The 24,950-nt window shown below is 46.5% G+C and overlaps 1 protein-coding gene across 3 annotated transcripts in view; it reads left to right on the forward strand.

Annotated features, from left to right (window-relative positions):
• Positions 1-24,950, forward strand: part of ADD2 (adducin 2 (beta)) — a 46,349-nt gene that overhangs the window by 6,708 nt on the left and 14,691 nt on the right. For all 3 annotated transcript variants that reach the window (XM_006862915.1, XM_006862914.1, XM_006862916.1), the window contains exons 3-12: positions 3,184-3,335; positions 4,103-4,183; positions 6,977-7,126; positions 8,490-8,633; positions 11,487-11,585; positions 16,391-16,567; positions 18,492-18,749; positions 19,906-20,025; positions 20,977-21,066; positions 23,110-23,257. In XM_006862915.1, coding sequence (XP_006862977.1) covers positions 3,184-3,335; positions 4,103-4,183; positions 6,977-7,126; positions 8,490-8,633; positions 11,487-11,585; positions 16,391-16,567; positions 18,492-18,749; positions 19,906-20,025; positions 20,977-21,066; positions 23,110-23,257 — 1,419 coding nt within the window. The remainder of the gene's footprint in view (positions 1-3,183; positions 3,336-4,102; positions 4,184-6,976; positions 7,127-8,489; positions 8,634-11,486; positions 11,586-16,390; positions 16,568-18,491; positions 18,750-19,905; positions 20,026-20,976; positions 21,067-23,109; positions 23,258-24,950) is intronic.

The raw sequence follows: 24,950 nt of genomic DNA on the forward strand, positions 1-24,950 counted from the left end.
TTAGGGGCCATCTTATAAATCTTCTATAGTTTGGTATAATGGCATCTGTGGCTGTAGCAAAGAAGTCTGCGGCAGCCTAGTTCTTGTTCCTTTGTGGTGGTGGTGGTGGTGGTGGTGGTATGCCATGGAGTTGATTCCAACTCATAGCAACCCTGAGTAGTTTCCTAGGCTGTAAATCTTTACAGGAGCAGAAAGCCTCATCTTTCTCCGACAGAGCAGCTGGTAGTTTCAAACTGCTGACCTTGAGGTTAGCAGCCCGTCTCGTAACCACTATGCTACCAGAGCTCCTTTGTAGGTCACTAAATCTGTTTTTTATTGAGTGCTTGGGATTTCCCCCTTATACCTATATTTTAGAAATGGTGGCACGAAGCTTGTGATTGTAGGTTTCTTTTTATGGGATTTTCACCTCTAGAAGACTGTACGTTCTTACCGTTTATATGACCAATGTTTTCAATTTAGTAATGTTTTCTCCCATTATGTCAATTATATCAGCTTCTCCCATTATATGCTAGCTCTTTGGTCTTTATCTCTCACCCCATCCTATTCTCCCTCTTCGTTTTCTTGTTTCTGTCCTCACAGTCTTCCTTTTGATAGAAATAGGATGACCACTACTCACATTACCTCACTGATCAGCATCTGCCAGGAAGACAGTTTTTATGTGCCACTGAGTCGGTTCTAATCCATAGCGACCCTGTATAGGGTTTCCAGGGAGCAGCTGGTGAGTTTGAACGTCTGACCCTGTGGTTCAAACTGACTTTGCAGTCCAGCACATTAACCCACAGTACCACACCAGGACTCCAAGGAGGACAGTAGAGGCCTCCATAATCTGATTCATTTATGACACCCAGGGTTTCTCTGTCAGGGGATGTGGAGCAAGGAGCCACCAAGTGTCATAAATTCAAGCTCAGAGAGAGACTGTTCTTTGTCATTTACCTTATATATTAGGGTTTGGGTTTTGTTTTGCATTAGTCTAAGCTTTTCACAGAGGAATTAGATGCATTTTCATCTTTTTCTGTTATCAGTTACTTTGACAAAATCACTGAGTTGTTTTGAGTCAGAAAAAGAGAGAGAATATGGCTCTCAGTCATCTTTATGAGACGGGTTATAATAAGTATTCTTTGTATTTAAACTCTAAGAGCAGGGGGTATATCTCCTGTGTAGCCCTCAGTTTTGTGGGTGGGGTGATTCTCATAGCCAGCAGGGTATGGGAAGGGCTTCTCTTTGACACAGGACACAGAAGATGTGGTGGGGTAAGCGTTTTCAGACCTATTCTGACTTTCTGGTCCTCACTGGCACGCCATAGTAATTTACACGAGAAGCGCTCAAAGAAATCTGGGTACCAAAGACCCTTCCAACAACAGCCTTATTTGCCTGACTTTCCCTGGGGAACTTCTGCATTTGATTTACCTCCCTTTCCTGCTGTCAGGGATGAAACAAAGAGGCCAGTTGCTTGCCTGGGAACTCACAGAGAGAAGAAAGAATTCCAGACTTAGAAATCCTTGGCTTTGTTGTTCTTATCAGTCTAAGTGGGCCTATGAACCACTGCTGTCCCTGTCAACTACATGTACTGAACACATGCCCTGGGGATGTATCACATCCGTCAGCACGGGCCCTTCAAGTGCATGGTCCTGACATGGTGTCTTTTGAGGCATGCCCTACTTGCTTGATGTTGGTTCAACAGCACCATCCAGACTCACATTTGCAGACCAGCTTATCATTTCAACTAATGGCAAAGCCAATATAGGACATACATCATATCGTGTAACAGTGAGGGTTATTGGGATGGTGAAAGCTTTTGAAGAGCATTTTAATCCCATTAAAGTTTTTAATGGGAAGCTGGGGGAGGCAGCATTAGAAGGTTCTGGCCAGACATCATTTTAAGTAGGAATCCTTTCCTATTGATTCTTTTATTGGTTCCTAGACACTGAGTAATCCCAGTGCTGGGGCTCAGATGCCCTCTTCTGCTTTCTTGAGATGAGCAGGCAATGGACATCATGGTTAGCGCAACAGACTAGACCCTTCTAGACCCTCAGGGTGCCCTGAGGACAAGACTGTCAAACCTATTTCCAAATTCCACCCATACTATAAAAAAATTCCCAGAAATAATCATAAAGCATCCAGTGGTCTGCATATTTAAAGAGGGGCAGACAGGCCCGTCTGAGGCCTCAAGCCCTTCAGCCAACCACAGCCACCTTGACTTATCAGCAAAGTGTAGGATTTACTTCCTAGCTGATCTGGTCATTTCCCCTCTATCCAAATCCAGAGAAAATGTTATTTTACATGATGTCATTAAAATGGAGTCCTGGCATGGTGCTATAGGATAAGCGCTGGACCTCAAGGTCAATTTGAATTTCAAGATTGGTGGTTCAAACTCACCAGCTGCTCCTTGGAAACCCTATACAGAGCTGATACTAGTTGGAACCTGCTTAATGGCACTTAACAGCAACAACAAAATAGTTACAATAATATTATAATAGCAGGTCTTACAGCCAGTATACTCCTTAAAAGGGAGGATGGCAAGACTTTATCTCTCGTACTTTGGACATGTTACCAGGAAGGACTAGTCCCTGGAGAAAGACATCATGCTTAGTAAAGTTGAAGATCAACAAAAAAGAAGAAGACCCTCATGAAATGGACTGACACAGTGTCAGCAACAATGGACTCAAACAGAACAATTGTGAGGATGGCATAGGACCTGGCAAAGTGTTTCATTCTGTTGTGCGTTAGGTGACAATGAGTTAGATCTGACTGGACAGTGCCTGAGAATATCGATTAGTAACTTCTTCATTAAAATTAACTTAGGAAATATGCCTGTGTTTCTACTCAGGCATTTTTCTGCCTTTTAGTCAGTTTTTACTGACTAAGACTTATGGCATGCTTATCGGTCTAAGAACCCTCATGCTGTGGCCTTGAATTTTGCCATGATTTTTTAACAAAAGCAATGCCATTATGACCCTAATAAGCAAAAGACTTTATTGGACATAATTGTTCTGTGGATTTTTCACCTCCAGTCTGATGGCTCTGCCCTGAGAGTCAAAGAATATTTCATTTCTTTGTCTAGAAAAGTCTCTTGTGTAGTTATAGTGCCAGTGAGAATTTGGAGAGGACTGGGGCAAGGAAGGACAGGGCATTGGGAGCCCCTAACCCTGAGAGTTGCACCATCCTTGCCCCTGCCCCCTGCAGACTACTCCATGATGACGCCCATCAACGACCTCCACACTGCTGACTCCCTGAATCTGGCCAAAGGTGAGCGGCTTATGCGGTGCAAGATTAGCAGCGTCTACCGACTCCTGGACATCTACGGCTGGGCCCAGCTCAGCGACACCTACGTAACGGTAGGTGAGCCTCCTAAGGGAGCACTCCCAACCCTTGCATGGTCGTGGCACTGCTGGTGGCCTTCAGCTAAAATGCACTGAGCCCTTCCAAGGTTTCTAACCACTGTAATCCCCTAAACCAGTCTGCCCAAAGGATGCTTCTCTGGAGGAGGAGCTAACAACTCCTGGAGCTTATTTCCACGCCTCCCTTGATCATCTTCAGGCTTCTCTTGTCGCTCCATTTCCTGAGCTCCAAACAAAGGAGACATCCTCTTCACTGGACTGCGGACCACAAAGTCAGCTGTTTGAGCCCACCAACAGCTCCATGGGAGAAAGATGAAACTTTCTGCTCCCATAAAGATTTATAGCCCCAGAAACCCTATAAGGATCGCTATGAGCCATACCTGACTCAATGGTCCTTAATAACAACAACAACCTCTTCCTTTTCCATGAGTGGTGGTGGTGGTGTGCCGTGGAGTCGGTTGCAACTCACAGCGACCCTGTACAGGTTTTCCGAGGCTCTAAATCTTTATGGGAGCAGAAAGCCTCATCTTTCTCTTGCGGGACAGCTGGTAGTTTCCAACTGCTGACCTTGAAGTTAGCAGCCCATTGAGGTTAGCAGTCCAATTCAAAGCAGAGTTCCTTTTTCCATGAGTAGGGAGAGAGATAAGGATTCTTTGGAGGAAGACTTGGGCATAGTGGATTCCGCGTAAGAAGGGATTCAAACAGTGTTCTTGGAATTGACCGATCTCCGGCCTTGCTCCTGAAAGCCTGTTTCTTTCCCCCAGTTGCGGGTCAGTAAGGAGCAGGACCACTTCCTGATCAGCCCTAAGGGAGTGTCTTGCAGTGAAGTTACGGCATCTAGTCTGGTGAGTACAGCCCAGTACCCCACTACCCACTCTCCCACAGTGACATGGATGTCCTCCCCTCGCTCACAGTCTCACAGTCTGATGGGGCAGAGAAGACACATGTACATCCAAGCAGACTAAGTGTTCAGTGTGTGATGCTGCAGGGAGGCAGGTGGTCGTGCAGCAGGGGAGAGGGCGAGATAAGATGACCTGGAATCCCTGGAGCAGATCTGTGGAATGGCAAAGCCCACGGTTAGACTGCAAAGGCTGGGAGTGGTGTGGCCTGGTGGACGTGAGGGTATGTTTGTACAAGACCCAGTGGTTTGTCTCAAAGCAATTCATGACCTATCTAGTCTGATGCTGCTACAGGTAGCGTCTAAACCCCTTTCAGCTCTCCTGCTTCTTTTAGGTATGTTATGACGATTGATGAAACTGGTTCAGGCCAGGAAAGAGTTTAGCTGGAAGGCAGAGCATAGTAGAGAGGAGTTAGGCACAGAAGAGGTTGTGTGTACAGGCTGGTGAGTCTGCACCTGGGAAAGGATTCCATGTCCAGAGCGCCACCAGGCTTGTGAAGCACTCTGGTGTAGATCCTAGCTACTCATTCGAAAAGTCTAGGCTGACAAAACCATAGACTGTATGGGCAGGAAAGAACACTGGTGCTAGAGAGGGTAAGTGGTGAACACAAGGCCACTCAAGGTCATGGTCAAGTGGAACTGGGGCCACAGAGACAAGGACGGCATAGGCCCTGTCTTCCAGGATTCATGTTTGAGTTGGGACAAGGCAGTCAGTGAGTGGATCTCAGGAAGAAGTGTGCTCTGATAGAGAGAATGGAAATTTGGGGGCCTTGGGAAGCCAGTGTGCTTAGGAAGGTGGAGGGACGAAGGAGGAGGCTTCTAGGGTGAAAGAACGGTGCTAGAGTGGGGTCCTCATGAGTCAACAGAAGTAAGCAGACTTGAACCAGGGTGGCAGGGAGAGGTTTGGGGGAGAAGTGAATGAGTTTTCAGCAGGTGTGTAGCATGCTCCCAGGCCACAGGCACACAAGGCCTCTGTGCATTTGGGAGGGCAGGCAAGTGGCTGAATCTGGCTCAGGTGTTGACTGTCTGGAGGTAAGGCTGGAAGGGCCATGGACCAGATGATCAACTGAGGGCCTTGTCAAGAACTGTTCAATGTGCCGAGTCCCTGGAGTATTTTAAGCAGGTAAGTAATGAGCTCAGGTTTTTATTGTAGGAAGAGCATTGGACAGCCATGTAGAAGCAGGGTAATTCCCAGCTGCAGAGAGACTGCACCCAGGGCACCATGGCCTTGTCAGGAAGACGCTGCTGGGAGGGGCTTGTTTCAGGGTTTGGGCTAGTGGTAGGTGGATTTGATGGAGCTCCTAAGGAGGAGGGCTGCCTAGATTGGGAGCCTTCAGGATGCAGGGACAGTTCTGTTCGTGGCTATTTTGATCATTTTTATCTGGGAGGTGGAGGGATGGGACAAGGCTACTGGTAGCTGGGGGAGGGAGATGCTGGTCAGTCTTGTGGTTGCTCAGTGCTCTCATTTTGGCCTGGGCTTTGGCATGAGTAAGTAGTTGCCTTTCGTTTTGCTATATCATAGTCACAAAGCAGCCTTCTCTGGTGCCGATGTTGTGTGAAATGACTTGTGTTGAAAGGAGAAGGCACTGGCTTAGCTGTGAGCACCAGGCCAGCCACCCACTGACACCTGTCAGGGCTGCTCTTGTTCTTTCCCAAACTCTTGGACCACACCTGCCTTCACGTAGGTGCATGTGCACATGCGTACATACACACACACAAGTGCACGTACAGCTTTTAGCCATGGCACCTACTGACCCCTTGGAAGCAAAGCAACATAGAAGGTTAGTGACTGCTTTCTACTTGTCCTTTAAGACAAGTTTAGGTGACTAGTAAATGATGACGACTAGTCTCCTTACCTTTGTGTGTGATTGCATTTTTTTAAGCTTTTATTGTGAATTATGTGATAGTTTTCATGGGGTAACATTAACTTTATATTTATCCTATCGTATTTTCTTTCATTTCAATGATTAAAATCCCCTGCATGCATCATCAAACAACCAAAGGGTACACCCCTTAAACCTGCTCTCCGGTCATCAGCACACAGCCCCTCTCCCTCCCTGAGTCCAGAGTCCCCAGGCACTCCATCTCTCCACGTCATTGTCTCTGCCTCTATCTCTGGCAACACTGCTTCTCTGGGTAGGGTCCCGCACTCTGCTCTATGATTGCATTTTTTCAGAATTGTTTCTAAGGCTCAACTTGGAGGTCGCCTCCTCTGAGAAGCCTTCCTCGGTTGCTACTTAAAGGCTGAGATGAAAGCAGTTCACTCGCTGCTTCTAGAAAATTCTGTGAATGACTATCTTCTAGCTCCTTGTTGTTATAATGTGGTCTGTGACCCACAGCCCAGGTGTTATGTGGGAGCTTGTTATGTGGGAGCTAAATGCAGAATCTCAGGCCCCACCCTGACCTGCTGAATCAGAATCTGGATTTTGCAAATAACTCCAGGCGATTCATGTGCCTAGCATAGTCTGAGAGACTCCTCTCTAGCTTTTTCCACACTGAATGATTGTAACCACCTGTTTTCCTCATCACTCTCCCTGATGAGACTGTGAGTGTGCTGAGAGCAGGAGCCCGGTTTCTTCCCCAACTAACACTAGTGGCACTATTGCTGATGTGTGGCGGGGGGGGGGGGGGGGGGGGGGGGGGGTGTGTGTGTGGCTAGAGGGTACCATGCCCACCTGAGGGAGGGGACTGAGGAACCTGTCTGCCTGTTGTCACCAGTCTCTCATCTTCCCTTGCCCAGCTCAAGGTGAACATCCTGGGAGAGGTGGTAGAGAAGGGCAGCAGCTGCTTCCCGGTGGACACCACAGGCTTCTGCCTGCACTCGGCCATCTACGCAGCCAGGCCTGATGTGCGGTGCATCATCCACCTGCACACACCTGCTACGGCTGCGGTGAGTGGCCCTCCTGCCAGGCACATGCTTCCCCTTCACCCTATGTGGTTCACTCCCTGAACATGAAGCCCACTGCTCATTTCTCTGAGACTTCCCCTGAGGAAGAGACATAAGCCCTCCAAGCTAGTAGCAAATTCATCATTTAAAAGTTCTGGAAAGATTTCACTCTTCACTCAGGCCAAGGTGAAGAGAGAAAACTGCCAACATGGGGATCTTCATTCCCTCCAGTTTTCTCTTTACCAAAGTCTTGGCTTTGGGTGGTAAGGTAAATATGTGGAATTTGCCCCTGCTGCATACACAGCCCAGGCTTTGAGGAGGGCAAGTCTTGACATAAAAAGCATGACGATGGAACTCTGTCCAATTTTCATAGCTCAGGATGGCTGAGAGATGGGACAGGAGCAAGGAGCTGGGAGATAATAAGAGGAAGACCTCAAAGAACAAGGTAGCTCCAGTGGGTGTCTAGCATTTCCCCATGTGCGCCTAAGACTGTCATCTGGGAAGACAGCAGACAGCCAGTTCTGGCTGTTCCCCCAACCTCCACCCCATCCTACCAAACCGCAGCCACACACCACTTGGCCTGTAGTGTCCTCAGCAAAATGCACCCCTTAGGAGAACTTAGCCACTGCCATTGTAGTGATTCCGCCTTAGAGCAACCCTACAGGACAGAGAAGAGCTACTTTTTAGGGTTCTGAGACTGTAAATCTTGACAGGAGCAGCCTCATCTGCAGCTGCTGGGTTTGAACCACTGGCCTTGTAATTAGCAGCCTAACACTAACCCACTTCACAGCCAGGACTCCTCAACCTCCAGAATTTGTACTGAGACTCAGGGATATGTCAGTGCTGAATGTGCATCTCTGCAGGGCAGCACCAAGGAAGCAGACGGGAACCTTGCCATGCTCCTGGCTTTTAGTTAAGGTTGGGATGGGGTTACAGCCTATGCTGAAGCCACTTTCCTGGCACTTGTACTGCCTGACTGTCACTAAAATGGAGCTTCTGTTAGGGGAGAGTTGTGAGGCTGAGGGTCTCCAGGAACTTATCCCGGTGGACACTGAACACTGGTTCCAACCACACCTCTTCCCAGAGTCCTGAGACAAAAGCACAGGCAGGGGGAGCAACAGCTTTCTTGACAGCATTTTTTCCAGAAATCTTAAAAGAGGACATATTGACAAAGCTCCTGATGAAATTGTGACAGAAAGAAATTAGAGGAAGCAACATGAAAACGAGATCCGAAGCTGGATGGAGGGTGGAGAAGTAGTCAAAGGGCTACTCAGCCCCTACATTACCAGCCACTAGAACCTGACATACTGCTCTGGGGGGCTGGGGGCAGCTGCAAGTGCTAACCATGCCCATGGTCTCTCTACAGGTGTCAGCCATGAAGTGGGGCCTTCTGCCTGTCTCCCATAATGCCCTGCTGGTAGGGGACATGGCCTATTTTGACTTCAATGGGGAAATGGAGCAGGAAGTGGATCGAATCAACCTGCAGAAGTGCCTTGGACCCACCTGCAAGGTTTGGTTCCATTCTCTGGGAAGGTGCTGTGGGGCGGAATTGTTGAATGTGGATGGCACATAAGTGGCACATGTGCTCATTGAAGAATGTCTAGAAGTTGCAGATAAACCAAAAGAAGAAAGTGAAAATCACACTCTCCTGAGACTTCAATGCACACCTCAATTGTAGTCACATATATTTACAAAACTCAGATCCTAAAAGAGTTTCTCCATTTTTCCCTCTTAGCAATATGCAGTAAATGCCCTTGTATGATATTAAATATTTGTCTATCATTATATTTAGCTATTAAATTATACCTCATTGTATGAGTGACTCTGCTGCCTTTTACCTAAATAGTCCTTCATGGTTGGACATTGGAACTGGAAAGGTGTTTCCAAATTGTTTCTAAATCTAAGCAACACTGTGAAGAGAATCTTTTCTGTTAAAATCTTTTTATGTAATGGAGATGATATTCTTAAATTAGGTTCGTAGGGATAGACATTTTAAAGCTCTTAATTCGTACTGTCAAATCACACCGCCACCCTGTTTCCTTCCAGTTTCCATTGTATGAGAATGCTGTTCCTTGAAGTCTCCCCAAACAAATGTTCCCCCCTGCCAACTTGATAGAGAAAAATGGAGTTTCATTATTGCTTAGCTTTATTTAGTCTACAGACGTGTTTTATAAAGCCCATAATGGTAAAGGGGAAGAGGCTGTCAGCTTAGTATGGGCAGTATTTCGAACCCAGTCTGGAATAATGGACTTTAGTTTCTGCCCTTGCAAGAGACTCCCTGCCTATGTCACTTCCCCTTGGAGTGTCCCTGTGTGTCCATTTCTAACAAGGATGAAAGACCTCTGCTCTTCTCTCTGTGACGTTCTTTGTTCTTTGTGGTCATTCATTTGAGAGGGTAAGAGGTATTCACATTGATGAAGTGCTGCAAGAGGTGAGAGATGAAGCACTTGCTATTTTGTACAGTCTTTTGTGGGCCAGAGACATTTCTATGTAAAAGAGGGGCGGGAAATCAGCTCTTTTTAGTAAGAAAGGATGTGATGTTTAGAACCACCATGTCCCTGTTCAGGTTCCTGCAGAGACAGATCTGACTCATGGATCTGACAGAGCTCCTAGGTGGGCATTATCTGGCTCCAGAGAGTTCTTGAGATAAAAACCAACCCAGAAAAGTGTCTGGCAGAGAGGGTGCCCCTGGACAGTAGGGATTCGTGTTCTTGGTATAAATTCATCCCCTCCTTTTATCCCCCTGTTCCTGGTGAGTCAGAAATGAGGCATGAATAATGAGGACATCTGAGATCTAGTTCAGATTCTGCCTTTACCTAACTGGGAGATTTCCGTTTCTTTAGGCTTCTGTTTTCTCATCTGTAAAACTGGTGAGTTATATTGGAAGGTCACGATGACCTCTTTCTTTTAGCTTCCTTCTTAGTGGTGGCTGGGGCCTCACTGAAATCAGCCTCATGTCTTGCACAGAGCAGAGACCTCAGGTCTAGAGAGGTGACAGGACACACCTGTTCCTGCAGAGCCACCTCTTGGAGAACCACACCCTTGGCTTTTGACCCCTAGGTAGACTAAGTCACAGAGGACAAGAGATTGCTTTTGAGGTTGAGCCCTTGCATTGACCATCACATAATTTCATTCATGTTAACATGAGCACCAGATTCTCAGGCTTCTAAGCTCTCCAACGAGTTAATATGCTTAATGACTTGCCAAAGGTTCAGGTTTATGTAGAAGCACCTCAGGAGAAAGGCTTGATGATCTACATCTGAAAAATCAGTCATCGAAAACCCTTTGGCGCACAGTTCTACTCTGATACACATACACACCATGAGTTGGAATCAGCTTAATGGCACTTGGAAAGCTCTTCAAAGCCAAAAGATCCAGACATTCCTCAAAGAAACCTACCAATCTATTTATTTATTTATTTTGCTTTTTATTGTTAATTGAGTGAAGGTTATAGACAAGATCATCGGTTGTACATCCAACAAATAATGCACTTTGTTTCATCTCAATGATTACAATCCCCTCTGTGGAACAGCCTTCCACTTCCTCCCTGTGGCTCCTATTTCCCGTCCACCCATCTTCCCATCCCTTCTTGACATTGTCCTTAGGTCCGTGTTGCCCCTTTGATTTTGATAAACTGACCCTTCCATCATCCATAGTGAACATATCTTACTAGTATTGTTGCTCCCCCTGTGTACCTATCTACTACTTGGCTGAAAGAGGGTGTATTCATTTCCAAACCTGAAGGGTGGTCAAAGACCACAGTAGAAATTTCCTCCAGTCTCTTTCTGACCAATAAGACTGCTTTTTGTTTTGTTTTTTAAAAAATAATTCTGAGTTTTGTTCTATACATTATGTCACTCTACCCAGGACCTTCTGACGTGATCCTGTTCAGAGCAGTTGTTAGTGGTAACCAGGCACCATTTAGTTCTGCTCTAGGGTCGTGGAGACTGATGTTCACATGCTCCATTAGTCCACTAGACTAGTTGATTCCAAGTACCTTCAATTCTCATATGGAAAGACCAGTAACTTCATCTTAAACGGCTGCTCATGAGCTTATAATGTCCCAGACGGTACTCATCAAAGTTGGGTGTCTTTGTGGACTATGTTGTGCCAGTTGAACATCCACCAATCTATTTAGTCTCAGTTTAAAAAGGCATTGTCAGTTTCTTAAGGTGGATGCTCTGGGTTCATATCACATGTGTGGGTTACATTGGGGTATTTAGAGGAAGAATGAATAAAGTGTTAGAGGGATGTCTGGGATTTCATGGAAATTGATCTAAATAAAATAAAAATAATCCCTTTCCCCCTCTTAACTGAAGAATGGAAAGCTTGAGGTTTTAATTAGTGATTTACTCCTTTACAGATCCTGGTGCTAAGAAACCATGGAGTGGTTGCTCTAGGCGACACCGTAGAGGAGGCATTTTATAAGGTCTTCCACCTGCAGGCTGCGTGTGAGATACAGGTGAGCAAGTTCCTCTGGAAAGTTGGCCTAGGAGTTGGCTCTGACTGGGGCCCATGGGCCAAGGTGGTGGCCCCATGGGCTGTGATTTCGGGAGTCCTTTGAGCCCCACCCTCTGAAAGCACTTTCCCTGTTCTCTGCTTTGGTACCACTTTATCCTTCTAAAGTTGCACTTACAATCACTTCTGTGGCTTTTAAAAAATTATCACCATTGTCAATGCCCCGGTAGGGGAACTGCCTGGCCTCATCAATGGGAACTTGTAACAGGGCAGATGCACAAGTTTTTATCGTGCTCACATGTTACCTGAGGGTGTATCTGCTATACCTAGTATTCTCAGTAGACATTGTATAGGATTTTTGTTTTTGGGGAGTCAAGAGTGTAGCAAAGACCAGGAACATGGTCAATTCTATTAAAAGGGTAGCATGCAGACCAAGGTAATCTGTTGCCATGGCAGCCTGAGCAGCCAGAGGCAACTCTAAGAGATGTGCATCAAGCCTATCATGAATTTCCCTGAACTGGTAAAGGACAGGGTGGATGGAGAATCCAGTGATCATGGGACCACCCGGAGGAGCTGGTGGAGAAGCAATGGGAAAAAAGACTAATCCGTAGGCTTACTAGGTAAGAAGGCGGTGCTGCACAGGCCAAGGTTCACGCTCTGTTAAATGTGGCAGGTGCATCAGGATGAGGCTTTTCACAGCTCTGGAAAGACTTGTTCTTCAGGGCTGGGCTCCATCACTTTCAGTTCTGGGATGCATGCCTTTGGTCAAATGTCTTCACTTCTTTGAGCCTCTGTTTCCTCAATTGTACATGTGGGGCCTGTACAGTTGTTGTGAGGACAGGCTTTTCAGACAAGTCAGGATGTTGCCAACAGCATTTTTTGGACTAAATTGACAGAAGGTGAGATCGGATGTTCCAGCATGCATCACTTCTGCCTGCAGGGCTTGCTCTGTGTCCTGTCTTCCCTATACTGTCCCATCTGGGCAGAGTAGTGTTTAGAGGTAGAACACCTGCTCTTTCTTGGGGGTATTACTGAGCGAAAGATGGGATTGGCTCAGAAGTTTTACCAGTTAGGAACCACAAGTGATGCCTTTTCACTAGCCTTGAGAGGAATATATTGGAGGACAATTGTTAAGACAGTGATGAGGAGATATCAGAGAAGGTGGTGTGAAATTTCCCCCTGAAATAGCAGTAGTCAGCACAAGGAGACATGGAGAAGGTGAATACAGGACTGAGACAATGCCTCTCTGATGTTACTTCCCACCCCACCCCACCAGCCCACAGTGCTGGACCTGAACCCCAGTTACTGCCCGATGTGAGAACATGGCTGAGTCTGATATGCCCTCTTCCCATCCCCATTTTTGAATTCTTAAGAGTTCCCTATTTTTCTTCTCCAGAAGAGACTAACAGGAGAAATTTCACTCCTGAAAAAATCTCCTCTGTTTGTGAAGGCAGCCCAGCCTTAAACATGCATAGAGAATGACTCCCCGATGTCCCACCCACTGCGAAGTATGCCCCTCCCAGGCTGCAGACCTCCAGATATGGCCATCACATAATTTAACCAAAGACAGAATGGACATCTATCAACTAGGGGGTGATCAAAGGGCAGAGCTGTCAGCCTCCATCCCTTCCAGCCCTCCCGGCGGCTTCTCTTTCCCTTACTCAATGGCACTTTCTTTTCAGGGCTAGTTTGATGAGACCTTGTTAAGGTGCATCAGGGAATGGGGGCAGATAACCTCCAGATGCTTTTTTTCCAACTGGTGGGACAGGGAGGCTTCTAGAGCGAGAACAAGGCCAGTAGATATGGAAGGAAGACAGAAAAGAGCAGGCCATAGGTGTGGATGGATTACAGCTCTAAGAGCCATGGCACCACCAGCCTGCAGGTATCTAGATTGCAGTCCCTTCCAGGACCGTTGTTTGGGGGGATGACCAACCTGAAGCTCAGTCATTTCCTACCATGGACCTGGTTTTGTCCCTCAGTGACCTTGGCAAACATGGCTGTGGTCATTTCACTCACTGGTTCCAAGATAATAGTGTGTTCGGTGTTCTTGGGGACAGTATTATCTTTGTTCTCATTAATTTGGGGTTCTAGGAAACTAGGTTACTGCCATCTGAGAGAGATAGCTCCTTGCTCTGCTTGCAGGCAGATGGGAAAAAGCTTGGGTACGTCTTCTCCATCTGCTACTCATCACCATGGAAACTGATGGAGGAAGAGGGAAGTGGGAGGAGGCAACTCTTACGAGGATGTGGGCAGTTTTCTCCCTCACTCCTTCTCCATTAGTTACCCATCCTCATGGGATATTGTTTCTCCACCTTTCATGGTAAAATCTCAGAGTGCTTTTACCAAAAACACTTAAATGATACTCCTGTACTTCAGATAGTACCATCGTAAGTGCTTTACAAATACAAGTAATCCTCATGAGGTAAGTACTGTTTGTTTGTTTTTTTTGTCACTTACAGATAAGGAAACTAAGGTACAGAGAGGGTAAACAGCTGCCCAAAGTCCCACAGTGAGTGAGTGACAGAGCCAGGATTCAAACCAAGGCAGCCTGGCTCCAGAGTCCGTGCCCTTAAGCTGTATTGTGTTGTGTCACCAGGGTAGTCTTTTGAGGAAGCTGTGCTCATAATCCCTCCCTACAGGGAGCTAGCACTTCAAGACAGGACTTCAGCGTCCCCAGAATATCTGACCTGAGGGTGAAGCCTGCATTGGTCAGATCAGAATCTCAGATGAGCTAAGCCAATGACCGGCCAGTTGGGATTCAATGCCTTTGATGCTATATTCCTCTGTGCTCAGCCTCACAGCTGGGTGTATGGGACTCAGAATTGGAAAACATGACAGCAAAGAGCAGAGCTCTGGCCAGGAGTGAAGGGAATGAAGCGGTAGATTTCAACTCAAGTCACTCTTCTGACATTCGACAACAGTGAAATAAGCTGCCTCCCAAAGAATGATACATCAGACAAGGTTTCTTACCATTGAGCGGGAAGATGGAAAAAATAACTTACAAGGTGATTTAAAGGAGCCCTGGGAGCACTGTAGGGTAAGCACTGGACTTCTAACTACAAGGTTGGCAGTTCAAACCCACCAACTTCTGTGAGGGAGAAAGATAGACTTTCTGCTCCTGTGAAGGTTTACAACCTCAGGAACCCTATACAGCGTCACGATGAGTCAGAGTTAACTCAGTGGCAGTGGCTTGGGGTTTTGGTTTAGGGTTATTTAAGAAGTCGTGGTGGCATAATGGTTACGTGCTTGGCTGCTAGCTGAAAGGTTGGTAGTTTGAACCCACCATTCACTCTGCAGAGAAATGACTGTGCTCAGCTCCCATCAGGATTTCAGCCTAGGAACCCTTATGGGGCAGTTCTGCTCTGTCCTGTAGTGTTTCTATGATGGCACACAAGGACAGCATGGCCCATTCCAATTCAGAGCTCCAGTCGCACAGGATTATCTTTACTATGGTGTGGAGTCATCTTTATAAGATAAAAATGGAGCCTTCCTTGGACTTACGTCTTGGATGAAGTGGGCATGGAAAGTAAGTGTTCCTGCCTCTTTGTCTTCACAGAGTGATGAGGGCACCTGGGGAAGGTTACCTGGCTGACCTCCAAGAAGTCTCAAAAGAGGCATCCTTACTCTGATGAATCTAACATAGTCCAGGCTCCGTATAGCATCCTCATGACTTCAGTGCACCGCATGAATTAGTAAATCTGTGTTTGTCAGCAAGCTAAATCGAATCCTTACATCTTCAGTAAAAAATAACTGTCACACAAAATTGAAACATTAAAAGTGTATATGATCAGAACAATTCCCAGTTAATAAGCAGGCTTGCATGGGAAATCAAATATTAATCAAAATGCTAATGCACTAATGTGCAGTGCAAAACCCCCAAATCGCTACCTGGAGTACTTAAAAATTACCATCTCTCTCTGTAGGGGGGCCTATCTAGGAAGCCAAATCATAGCCAATTATATCTAAGTGGTAGATATGTGGGAGTAAATAGAATATACCATTAAATGAGCATGGAATTGAAAAAAAAAAAAAAAAGGAATTGGTTAGATGGATGAAAGTTTATTCATTCTAAAATTGCTTGATCTACATGCACACTTCTTGATATAAGATTTGAAGTTCATTGTCTGCCACCACCTCCTCCTGCATCCTTTCCTTCCCATAGAATCTGGACAGTGGGGCATCAGTCCCTGGTGGAAGCAGCCATTGTGTGGGGCTCTGCGTTATCAGTACCGTCACCTCATTCTAGGTGTCCTGGACCGATGTTCTTCCTCTAGGCCTATTCCTTCAACCTGCCAGGCCACATTCAGTTCCACTGGCCTAGAAACAAGAATATTTCTCTCAAGTGAATTAAAAAAATTACGTAGAAAACAATATAAAAGAGATCTACTACTTTAATGTAGGAAATATTAGCATCCTTTTTGCTTTCAATCTTTTTCTTTTCAAGAAGTAGACAAGAGTCAAAGTCCCTTTTGGAGCCCATTCTGGTCTCACCCTTCCTCTCTTCCCAGAGGCAATCACAGTTAAAAGTTAGTCTGTGTTGCTGGTGACTTTTCAGTCCTCTGTATTGTGTTACTCTTAAGGCTTAACACTCATGACTTGTTTTTTTCCGGATAGTCACTATGATAGGAAATAGACTACTAGCATCTCTTACTGTAGAGAATCATGCATGCCCAGCAAGCTAGGGAACTTTTCCTCAAGAAGGAAAAGCCAGATGCTCCTCAGTTTCTCAGATGTGTGTGGTTCTGAGTTCTCCTCCCCAACTCCCCACACTCGGACACACACATGACCTTAGGGTTCTCTCTGCCGCAGGTGTCTGCGCTGTCCAGTGCCGGGGGAGTGGAGAACCTCATCCTCCTGGAACAGGAGAAGCATCGGCCCCACGAGGTGGGCTCTGTGCAGTGGGCAGGGAGCACCTTCGGGCCCATGCAGAAGAGCCGGCTCGGGGAGCACGAGTTTGAAGCCCTCATGAGGATGCTGGACAACCTGGTAAGAAGTCTCTGTTCTTGGCTTTCCAGACCAGTCTACAGAAGTCTAGTCTCCCAGAAGCCATCAGTAACAGCTGTAGTTAGGTAGCCACCACAACTGCCAGCATGGTGGTTATGTTGATTATGTCATTGATTGGCAATTTGATTTAGAATTTGTGGCCATTCTAATGCTAATTTTTCTTAAATGACCTTTGCCATCAGTCCTAAGAGATGTGGATGCCATCCCACCTTAGAGTGTTCTTTGGAGAAGGGATAGGTATTTTAATAAGTGGCTGGTATTAGAAGTTGAATTAAATACAGAGCAGAATCAAAGAGCTTCTCTTGTATTATGGTTTACTTCACTTCCCTCAAGTAGTTTGTTTTCATTTTCCTCAGTAGCAACAAACTGACAGACCAATAATGTACTTGATTTAAATTCAGGATCAATTTATAAAAGTAACAGCTGTTAAATAGAACATAAGAATACTTATTTAACCTGGTTTAAACATCTTTTCTCCAAACAAGAGCCAATATCATGGTGAAACCCCCGAAGGATTGTCATTAATCTTATCAACAAAACAGTGATTCCTGTTCTCAGCACCATTGCTGGGTTGTTGTTTTTTTTTTTTCATAAAACCCACCTTTTTCTTTACACTTTTCCATATTGCTTAGCTTTTCTATGTACGTCTATATTTTCTTTATAATCAGAAAAATTCCTTGATGCTATTTTAAGTTTAAAAAATCATAAACAAAGAAGACAGGCAGAACAGCGCATATTCCAGCTGCCACCGATATTCCTGCACCTTTGCTGTCAGTGAGAAGCAGTCAGTTCTGCCCTTGTGGGGTGTGGACAACAGTCCTGCTCTTGCTTGAGGCAGATTTTGGGGCTACAAGACAGAAGTAGTTAAGATCTTTGTGAGATGTCGAAGGGAGGGGCTGGCCATTCGAATAATCTGGGAAACGTAAAAAAAAAAAAATTCTGTAGTCCAGTCTCTCCACTGATACACCAATGAATCATCATTGTCTCTGAGGTAAGAAAGGATCCCTGATAGGACAGTAATTAAATCACTTGACTGCTAACTGCAAGGTCGAAGATTCGAACCCACCAGCTGCTTCATGGGAGAAAGACATGGCCGTTTGCTTCCGTAAAGATTTACAGCCTTGCAAACTCTGTGGAGCAGTTCTGCCTTATGCTATTTGGGTCTCTACGAGTCAGAATTGACTGGACGGCAGTGGGCTTGCTTTGGGTTCTGAGAGGGGGACCCTGGGAACACATTTTTTAAAAGCTTCCCATGTGGTTGTGTTGTGAGAAGGACTGAACCAGCTGAGGGGGTAGAGCTCTGCCTGGCTGGCTCATGACGTTCTGAAGTTGCAGGGATTTTCTTAGTCTGATCAGAGGACTTGATGGGCATGGAGAGAGGCAGGGATTGAGGGATTCTCTTAGTTCCCATTGCTGCCCTAACAGAAATCCCACAGTGGGTGACTTTAGAGAACAGAAATGTATGTTCTCACACTTTGGGAGGTTAAAACCAAAATCAGGATTTCAGTCATGGTATTTTCTTCCTTCTATGTAGCCCCAGTTGTTCTTGGCTTGTAGGTGATCCTCACCTGTCATCTGTCTTCACCTGTGTGTCCCTGTATGTCAGTTCTGCTGATATACAGGGACACCCATGTGTCCTCATTAACACAACAAAAGAAATCCCTATTTCCCAGCAGCGTCACACCCACAGACATAAGGGTCAGAAACTCAATATATGTAACTTTTGGAAGGACACAATTTAATCCAAATAGGGATCAAGGGAAGGAACAATTTTGAAATATATCAGAAGAGCTACGAGGCCTAGGTTGTATTCTATAGATTCTACTTTAAATTCCGTCCTTTAAAGGAAAAGAAGCAATGTTTGTGAGCACATCACCATCAGGGGCTATATTTTTGTCTTATTTAGGGTTACAGAACAGGCTACACATACCGCCACCCCTTTGTTCAAGAGAAAACCAAACACAAAAGTGAGGTGGAGATTCCGGCCACAGTCACAGCTTTCATATTTGAGGAGGATGGCACGCCGGTGCCTACCTTGCGGCAGCATGCCCAGAAACAGCAGAAGGAGAAGACCCGCTGGCTCAACACCCCCAACACCTACCTGCGGGTCAATGTGGCTGACGAGGTCCAGAGGAACATGGGCACCCCCCGGCCCAAGACCACAGTAAGGAGAGGGGACAAGGAGGCTACTGCTGGGGAGGTTCAGGGCAGATGGAGCAGCCAGGGAGGCAAATGGAGCAGCCTGGGGTTGTTAGCTTTAAAAGGAGAACACAGCAAATCCCTCCCAGGTCTGGGTTAGTACAGTTTCTTAGAGCTTCCTATTGATTAGCGGGAGCAGCTGTTCACATCCACTGGGCCTTTGACTACCTGTTTCTTGACCCTTTGCTATAAGCTTTTGGGTTTGAGGGGCAGATTTTACCAGTGGAGAGCTGGACCAGGTATCTCCCAGCAGTACAAAACCCAGGAGCACTTCGTATCTGCTTCTTGCCCCCACATCCGGAGAAAGCTTCTTGGAAATTCAAAGGCTGAACTTGGGCATTTGGATAGCATAGCTGATGTAAACCCAGGAGGTGCGCAAGATACTGATTTTTATTAAGCTGTATATTTCTCCCTCCTCCCTTCTCCCCTTTCCCTGTGTTCTGACTTCCTCAGTCCCTCTCCTTGTTTCTTTCCTTCTGTCCCTCTCTACCACCCTTTCTCCTTCTATCTCTCTCTCTTAAAAACACCCTGACTCTAAATACGCATTTCCATGAACATAAAAGTAGCTGAAGCTGGAATCTTTGTTTCATGCAGATAATTAATAATTAACATGGTTGGCTATACATAGCTGCTAACCAAGAGACTGGAGGTTTGAAACCACCCAGCAGTGCTTAGAAAGAAAGATTTGGCAAACTACTTGGAAAAATCAGCCATTGAAAACCCTTTGGGGCACAGTTCTACTCTGACACAAATGGGGTTGCCAGGAGTCAAAATTGCCTCAATAGCAGCTTGTTAGTTGGCAGTCAGTAGAACAGCTCTTCATAAAAAAAGTGAAGCCCTGTAGATTCCAGTCAGTGGCTCATCCAGTCCTGAAGCACAAGTGGTAACTAGGCTCTGCTCCCTACTCTCCAGTGTTCTTCATGGCCAACCACTTGAAGACCTTCTTGGGTAGATTCACTATTTGTTGCACACTTCTGCCCTGAGTGTTAGACATCAGAAAGACCCAAGAAGATAGAATATCTCTGTGTAGGCTTCTGACCTTCCACGTGGAGGTGACCACCGGGGGAGTGTGTGGGTCTTGCTCCATTGACTTGTACTCAGCTGACCTTGTGTTTGTTCAGTGGATGAAGGCTGATGAAGTGGAGAAATCCAGCAGTGGTGTGCCCATACGGATTGAAAACCCAAACCAATTTGTGCCTCTCTATACCGACCCCCAAGAAGTGCTGGACATGCGGAACAAGGTAAGTGGGCTTGTTCACTTCGCCACCCCCCTTTCACCGGGTGGGGGGGGGCACTCACATCCTGCAAACATGAGCTCAGTTTCCAAGATGCACCTGACTTACCAACATCCCAGGCACTCCATGCAGGAAGGAAACCACTATCTATTGGCACTCTTCCAGGCCCCCTGCTTACGTTGTGCTCTGGAGTTCTCTTACATGTATCCTAAAGCCCTGCTCAGGAACATAACTTTTATTAATTTGATAACTGTTTTCATTTTGACTAATTTTCAAAGTTCTTTATATTTATTTCTGACGTTTGCCGTAAAGTTCACTTGCTTATATTTCTAATGGTACTTTACAACTTCAGTTGTAGCAGATCATCTCCAGTAGGCCCAATAAGCTCACACACTGATCAGTGTTTCAATGTGTGGTTCCAGGGCCTCTTGTGTTTAAGATGCAGATTCCTAGTCCACACCTTCTGGAGTTTCAGATTCAGTAGATGGGGAGTAGCTCCAGGAATCATTATTGGAATAAATTTCTCAGGGGATTCTTTGCTGTTAAGTGATGCCATTGAGTCATTTCTCACTCTTAGCGATCCTGTATGGGGTTTTCAAGGAGTGGCTGGTAGGTTTATATCAATGCAATGGCTTCCAGTTGTAGAGTCCCTCAGTGGAAAAGAGAGAGCCCTTCTCATATGTCCATTATATTGAGAGCAGACCACACCCCAGGAAACACCCTTTCAGTTGATGTTGTTACTGTTAAGTGCTATTGAGTCAGTTCTGACCTATAGTGACCCTATATAGGGTTTCCAAGGAGTGGCGGATGATAGGTTTCTCGTAGCCACTCATCATAGAGTTAACTTCGCCTGTATTAGATTTTATCACCATGGCAATAAGCACACTGCTAAATCTCTGGAAATCCTGGCCTAGACAAATTGACATGAAACCCTATGTATTACACCTCTTTCCACAGATTCGAGAACAAAACCGGCAGGATGTGAAGTCAGCAGGGCCTCAGTCCCAGCTTCTGGCGAGCGTCATCGCTGAGAAGAGCCGGAGCCCGGTACAGCAGAAGCCGCCCCTGTCTGGAGGGGACACAGGCTTGCCTTCTGGGTCTGCGGTGCTTGGGGCTGGGGAGCAGGACCTCTGAGTCCTCATGCCCATCTTCCCCTGTGCCCTGGCTGCAAAACTGAGGTCTACCTCACAGGGGTGTTGTGAGGACCAGGGACAATGTTGAATGTCTCCCTTTGGGCACTAGTTTGGGGAGCAGCAGCCCAGCTACCCATGGAGTGATGCTGGCTTCCATGCCTCCTTCACCCATGGAACTCTGCTTTGCCAGATATTAGTATTCTGCAAAGTAGAGACTCACAGGGCTTGTCCCTGCCGTGTGTGCTTCTGCCCTCTTTGTGTGGAAATGGCATTAGGCTGTAGCTCTGGGAAGATGCTCATGAAGTCACAGGGGACAGGCATGCATACAAGGAGTCATGCTCCAACAGGATGGGAAGGGGCCACGGCCCCACAAACCCACATAGAGATAGAAAGTAAAAAGCCATGGTTTTCATGTTTGAACTAGAACAGTGTTTGTCTGGTGCTTAGCATAAGGGATAAAGATGAGAATCCTGCCTTGTGTTTGAAGTCACTGCTACTCATGGCAACAGGCATGGTATTTTCCTGAGCAGCAGAAAAAAGGAAATGTCCCTCTTTATAGAGCAAGTTGTTAATTAGGCTTCCAATCACAAGGTGGATGCCCATTAGCAGAAGTGGAAAGACTGTCTCCCTGCACCCACCTCTACCACACCTCAACTTTACCAATATGGGGAACACTTACTGAGCAACAGGGTCAAGGGTAGAAATAGCCTGTGGTACTGGGGGAGGTGAGAGTTCAACCCAAAAAGCAAACCTGTTTAAAACGCAACTGTTTAGACTAAGTGTGCTCTTCGGAATCTCTCATCTGGGATCCTGGTCTTGGATTCCCCTTTGAACTTTATGTAGCTGCTTTGTTAAGATAAGCCCAGTACTGCCTCCCTTTTGGAAGGAATCCATGGGCTCCTCAGTAGAAGGCCTGGCTAGCAGGCCAAGGAGGCCTGGAGGGCAGGGTAGAGACTTTAGGAAGAGAGAGGCTCCCTTCCCTTCGAGGTATTTTCCCTTTGCTCTTCCTCAGCCTCAGAGTAGTGGATTCTCAAAGGCCAAGATAAGGATGCTGTATTAGGAAAGGAACTCTGGAGTCTGAATTTTCATCCCTGTCCTAGACTTTTTGTTGTTGTTGTTGTTGTTGTTAAGTACCGTCAAGTCAATTCCAACTTATAGCGACCCTGTATAGGGTTTCCAAGGAGAGGCTGGTTCATAGTGTAGTGCTGATCCTACAGCACCACAGGAACCAAATAATCCCTGGAAACTTAGTGGAAAAAAAAAAGGTCCAGCTCAGCAGCTGTCCATGACGACCATTCAACAAAGGGGGCAAACAAGTGACATTGCTGATGTCCCCTCAGAGACCTGCAGGACAGACTGGCTGAAGATTCCCAGCTCATAACCCTGGCCCTCTTGTCATTTGTGACTGTGTGTACAACAGGACAAATAGTTTGCACTGACGATGCTGATGTTACTGTGTGTTTTGCATATGATTTAATGCTGTGTGTCGTGGCCTGAACTGCTGTTGGGGGTGGGCAGGGGTAAAGGTGGGGTACAGCTGGCATGAAGCTTGCTTGAGCCAATGCTATGCTTGCTAGGCTTTGGCTGATGACTTTGGGCCACTGATTGTATTTGCATAGTGATGGATGGCTTGGAAGTGTCCAGAGAAGGGACTATAATAAAGGTGTGTCTTCCTTCTGCTTGGGAGCATCCTTTGGTTTTATTTCAGGGGCAGAGGGTGGACCCTGCCCTGGCATTCATCCAGGCAGTTTCAAAGGACTGAGGTTTGGGGGGGTGAGGTAGCTGTGGAGAGGAGCGCACAACCCCAACCTCAAGGCCCTGGGCTATTTCTAAGGAGCTCCATGCCCCACTGTCCCTAACAAGACCATTGGCAGCCACCTAAGTCTGAAAGGAAGCTGGGCCTGGGCCCCATCTGCGGCATTCCGAGAGCGACATGCTCTCTGTGGTTAACTTTCAGTCTACAGAGAGCCAGCTGATGTCCAAGGGTGATGCGGATACCAAAGATGATTCAGAGGAGACCGTACCCAACCCCTTCAGCCAACTCACCGACCAGGAGCTGGAGGAGTACAAGAAAGAGGTGGAGAGGAAGAAACTGGAGCTTGATGGTAAATCACTCTGGGGAAGGGGGCATCATCCCTTCAGGATTCTTCTGGGGTGGAAGGAAGAGGGCAGGAGCACCCAGAGAAGGGGCAGAAAGAGCAAGCAGATATTGACATGGCCACCATCATCCTGGGGGCCTGAGAGGAAAGCTTCTCTGAGCCTCAGTGTTCTTAGTTGTCAGGTTCAATTGTCAGTGCCAATGGAGTCCCGATGTGGCACTGTAGGATAAGCACTGGACTGCTAACCACAATATTGGTGGTTCAAACTCTCCAGCTGCTCTTCAGAAACCCTATACAGGGTCAGTTCCAACTCAAAGCGATCATGTATAGGGATTCTGAGGCTGTAAATCTTTGTGGGAGCAGAAAGTCTCATCATTCTCCCTCTGAGCAGCTGGTGGACTTGAATCACTGATCTTGTGGCTTGCAATGCAGTGTTAAGTGCTAGGAGATACATATATATGAGGGGGAAAATTCTATTCTTTTCTTTTTTAAAATGTTTTATTGTGAATTATGTGATTGTTTACATGGTAGAACATTAGCTTTACATTCATCCTATCGTATATCGTTTCATTGCCATGGTTACAATCCCTTCCATGCATCATCAACCACCCAAAGGGTATACCCTGAAAACCTGCCCCCTGGTCATCAGCACACAGCCCCTCTCCCTCTCTGGGTCTAAAGTCATCAGCCACTCCATCTCTCCACGCCATCGTCTCTGCCTCCATCTCTGGATTCACTGCTTCTCTGGGTACGGTCCCACTCTCTGCTCTTCTCCTTTGATGGTCTCAGGGACCTCCGCTCCTAGACTGCAAAGTCAATCACTCCCCTCCTTTTGCTATAAAACGTCTACCTTTACATTTCCAACCCCCACAATCAGTCCTGATAACAATTATTCACTATTGTACCACAAAAGAACTATCCCCATCTCCTTTCATCAGCCCCGCCCAGACAGATTGGATACTACTCAGTGGAGATTCTAGCTTCCTCCGCACCCTCTGGATCTAGGCTCCCTCTTGAAAGCTTGTAAGCCAGTCACTTCTTGCCTTTGTAGCCCCCACATTTTGGGTAGCCAATGTCCAAGTTGCCCATCCTTGTCTACCCTCTGTATTGAGAAGGTGGAAATGATCCTTGCTGTAAAGATTCTTCTAGTTGAGTTCTGATCGTCCAGTCGTTGAAGCCACGTCAAGTGGGTATTATCTTCAAGTGCGGGTGTTCTTGTGCACATGCCCTCTGTCCTTATCAGCTGGACACTTCACTCTCCACTCTAGTCCTCTGTGGCTATGTCACTGACTGTGGGCCCAGGAGTCCCCAGGTCTTGCCACACTGCTGGCCAACCAGGTCTCTACCCAGGTTTACAGGAGTCTATTGAACATGGTAGGACTTAGCTTGCAGCTTTATTGCTGTTTTCCCCTCACTTACCCCTATCAGTGACCAACGTGGTCACCAGTCAGAGAACATGTCTGCTCATGTATTCTCATTGAGTCTTAGTCTTGGAAGGGAGTTTGCTGTGGAGGGGATCTGCCCACTTGCCTTGATGTCTTCTGAGCGAGCAACTTTCTTGTTCTTGTAGTGGTCAGTCGGACTGCCATTACTGTTTTTATTTTTCTTGTCGGTCTTTCTTTCAAGAAGTATCTTCTGTTCTTCTAGCCACTCCAGGCTGGTCTGCTTGTCCTTTCAAGTGGGAATGTCCCACCTCAGA

The sequence above is a fragment of the Chrysochloris asiatica genome, unplaced genomic scaffold, assembly GCF_000296735.1.
Source record: "Chrysochloris asiatica unplaced genomic scaffold, ChrAsi1.0 scaffold00052, whole genome shotgun sequence".
Taxonomy (NCBI): domain Eukaryota; kingdom Metazoa; phylum Chordata; class Mammalia; order Afrosoricida; family Chrysochloridae; genus Chrysochloris; species Chrysochloris asiatica.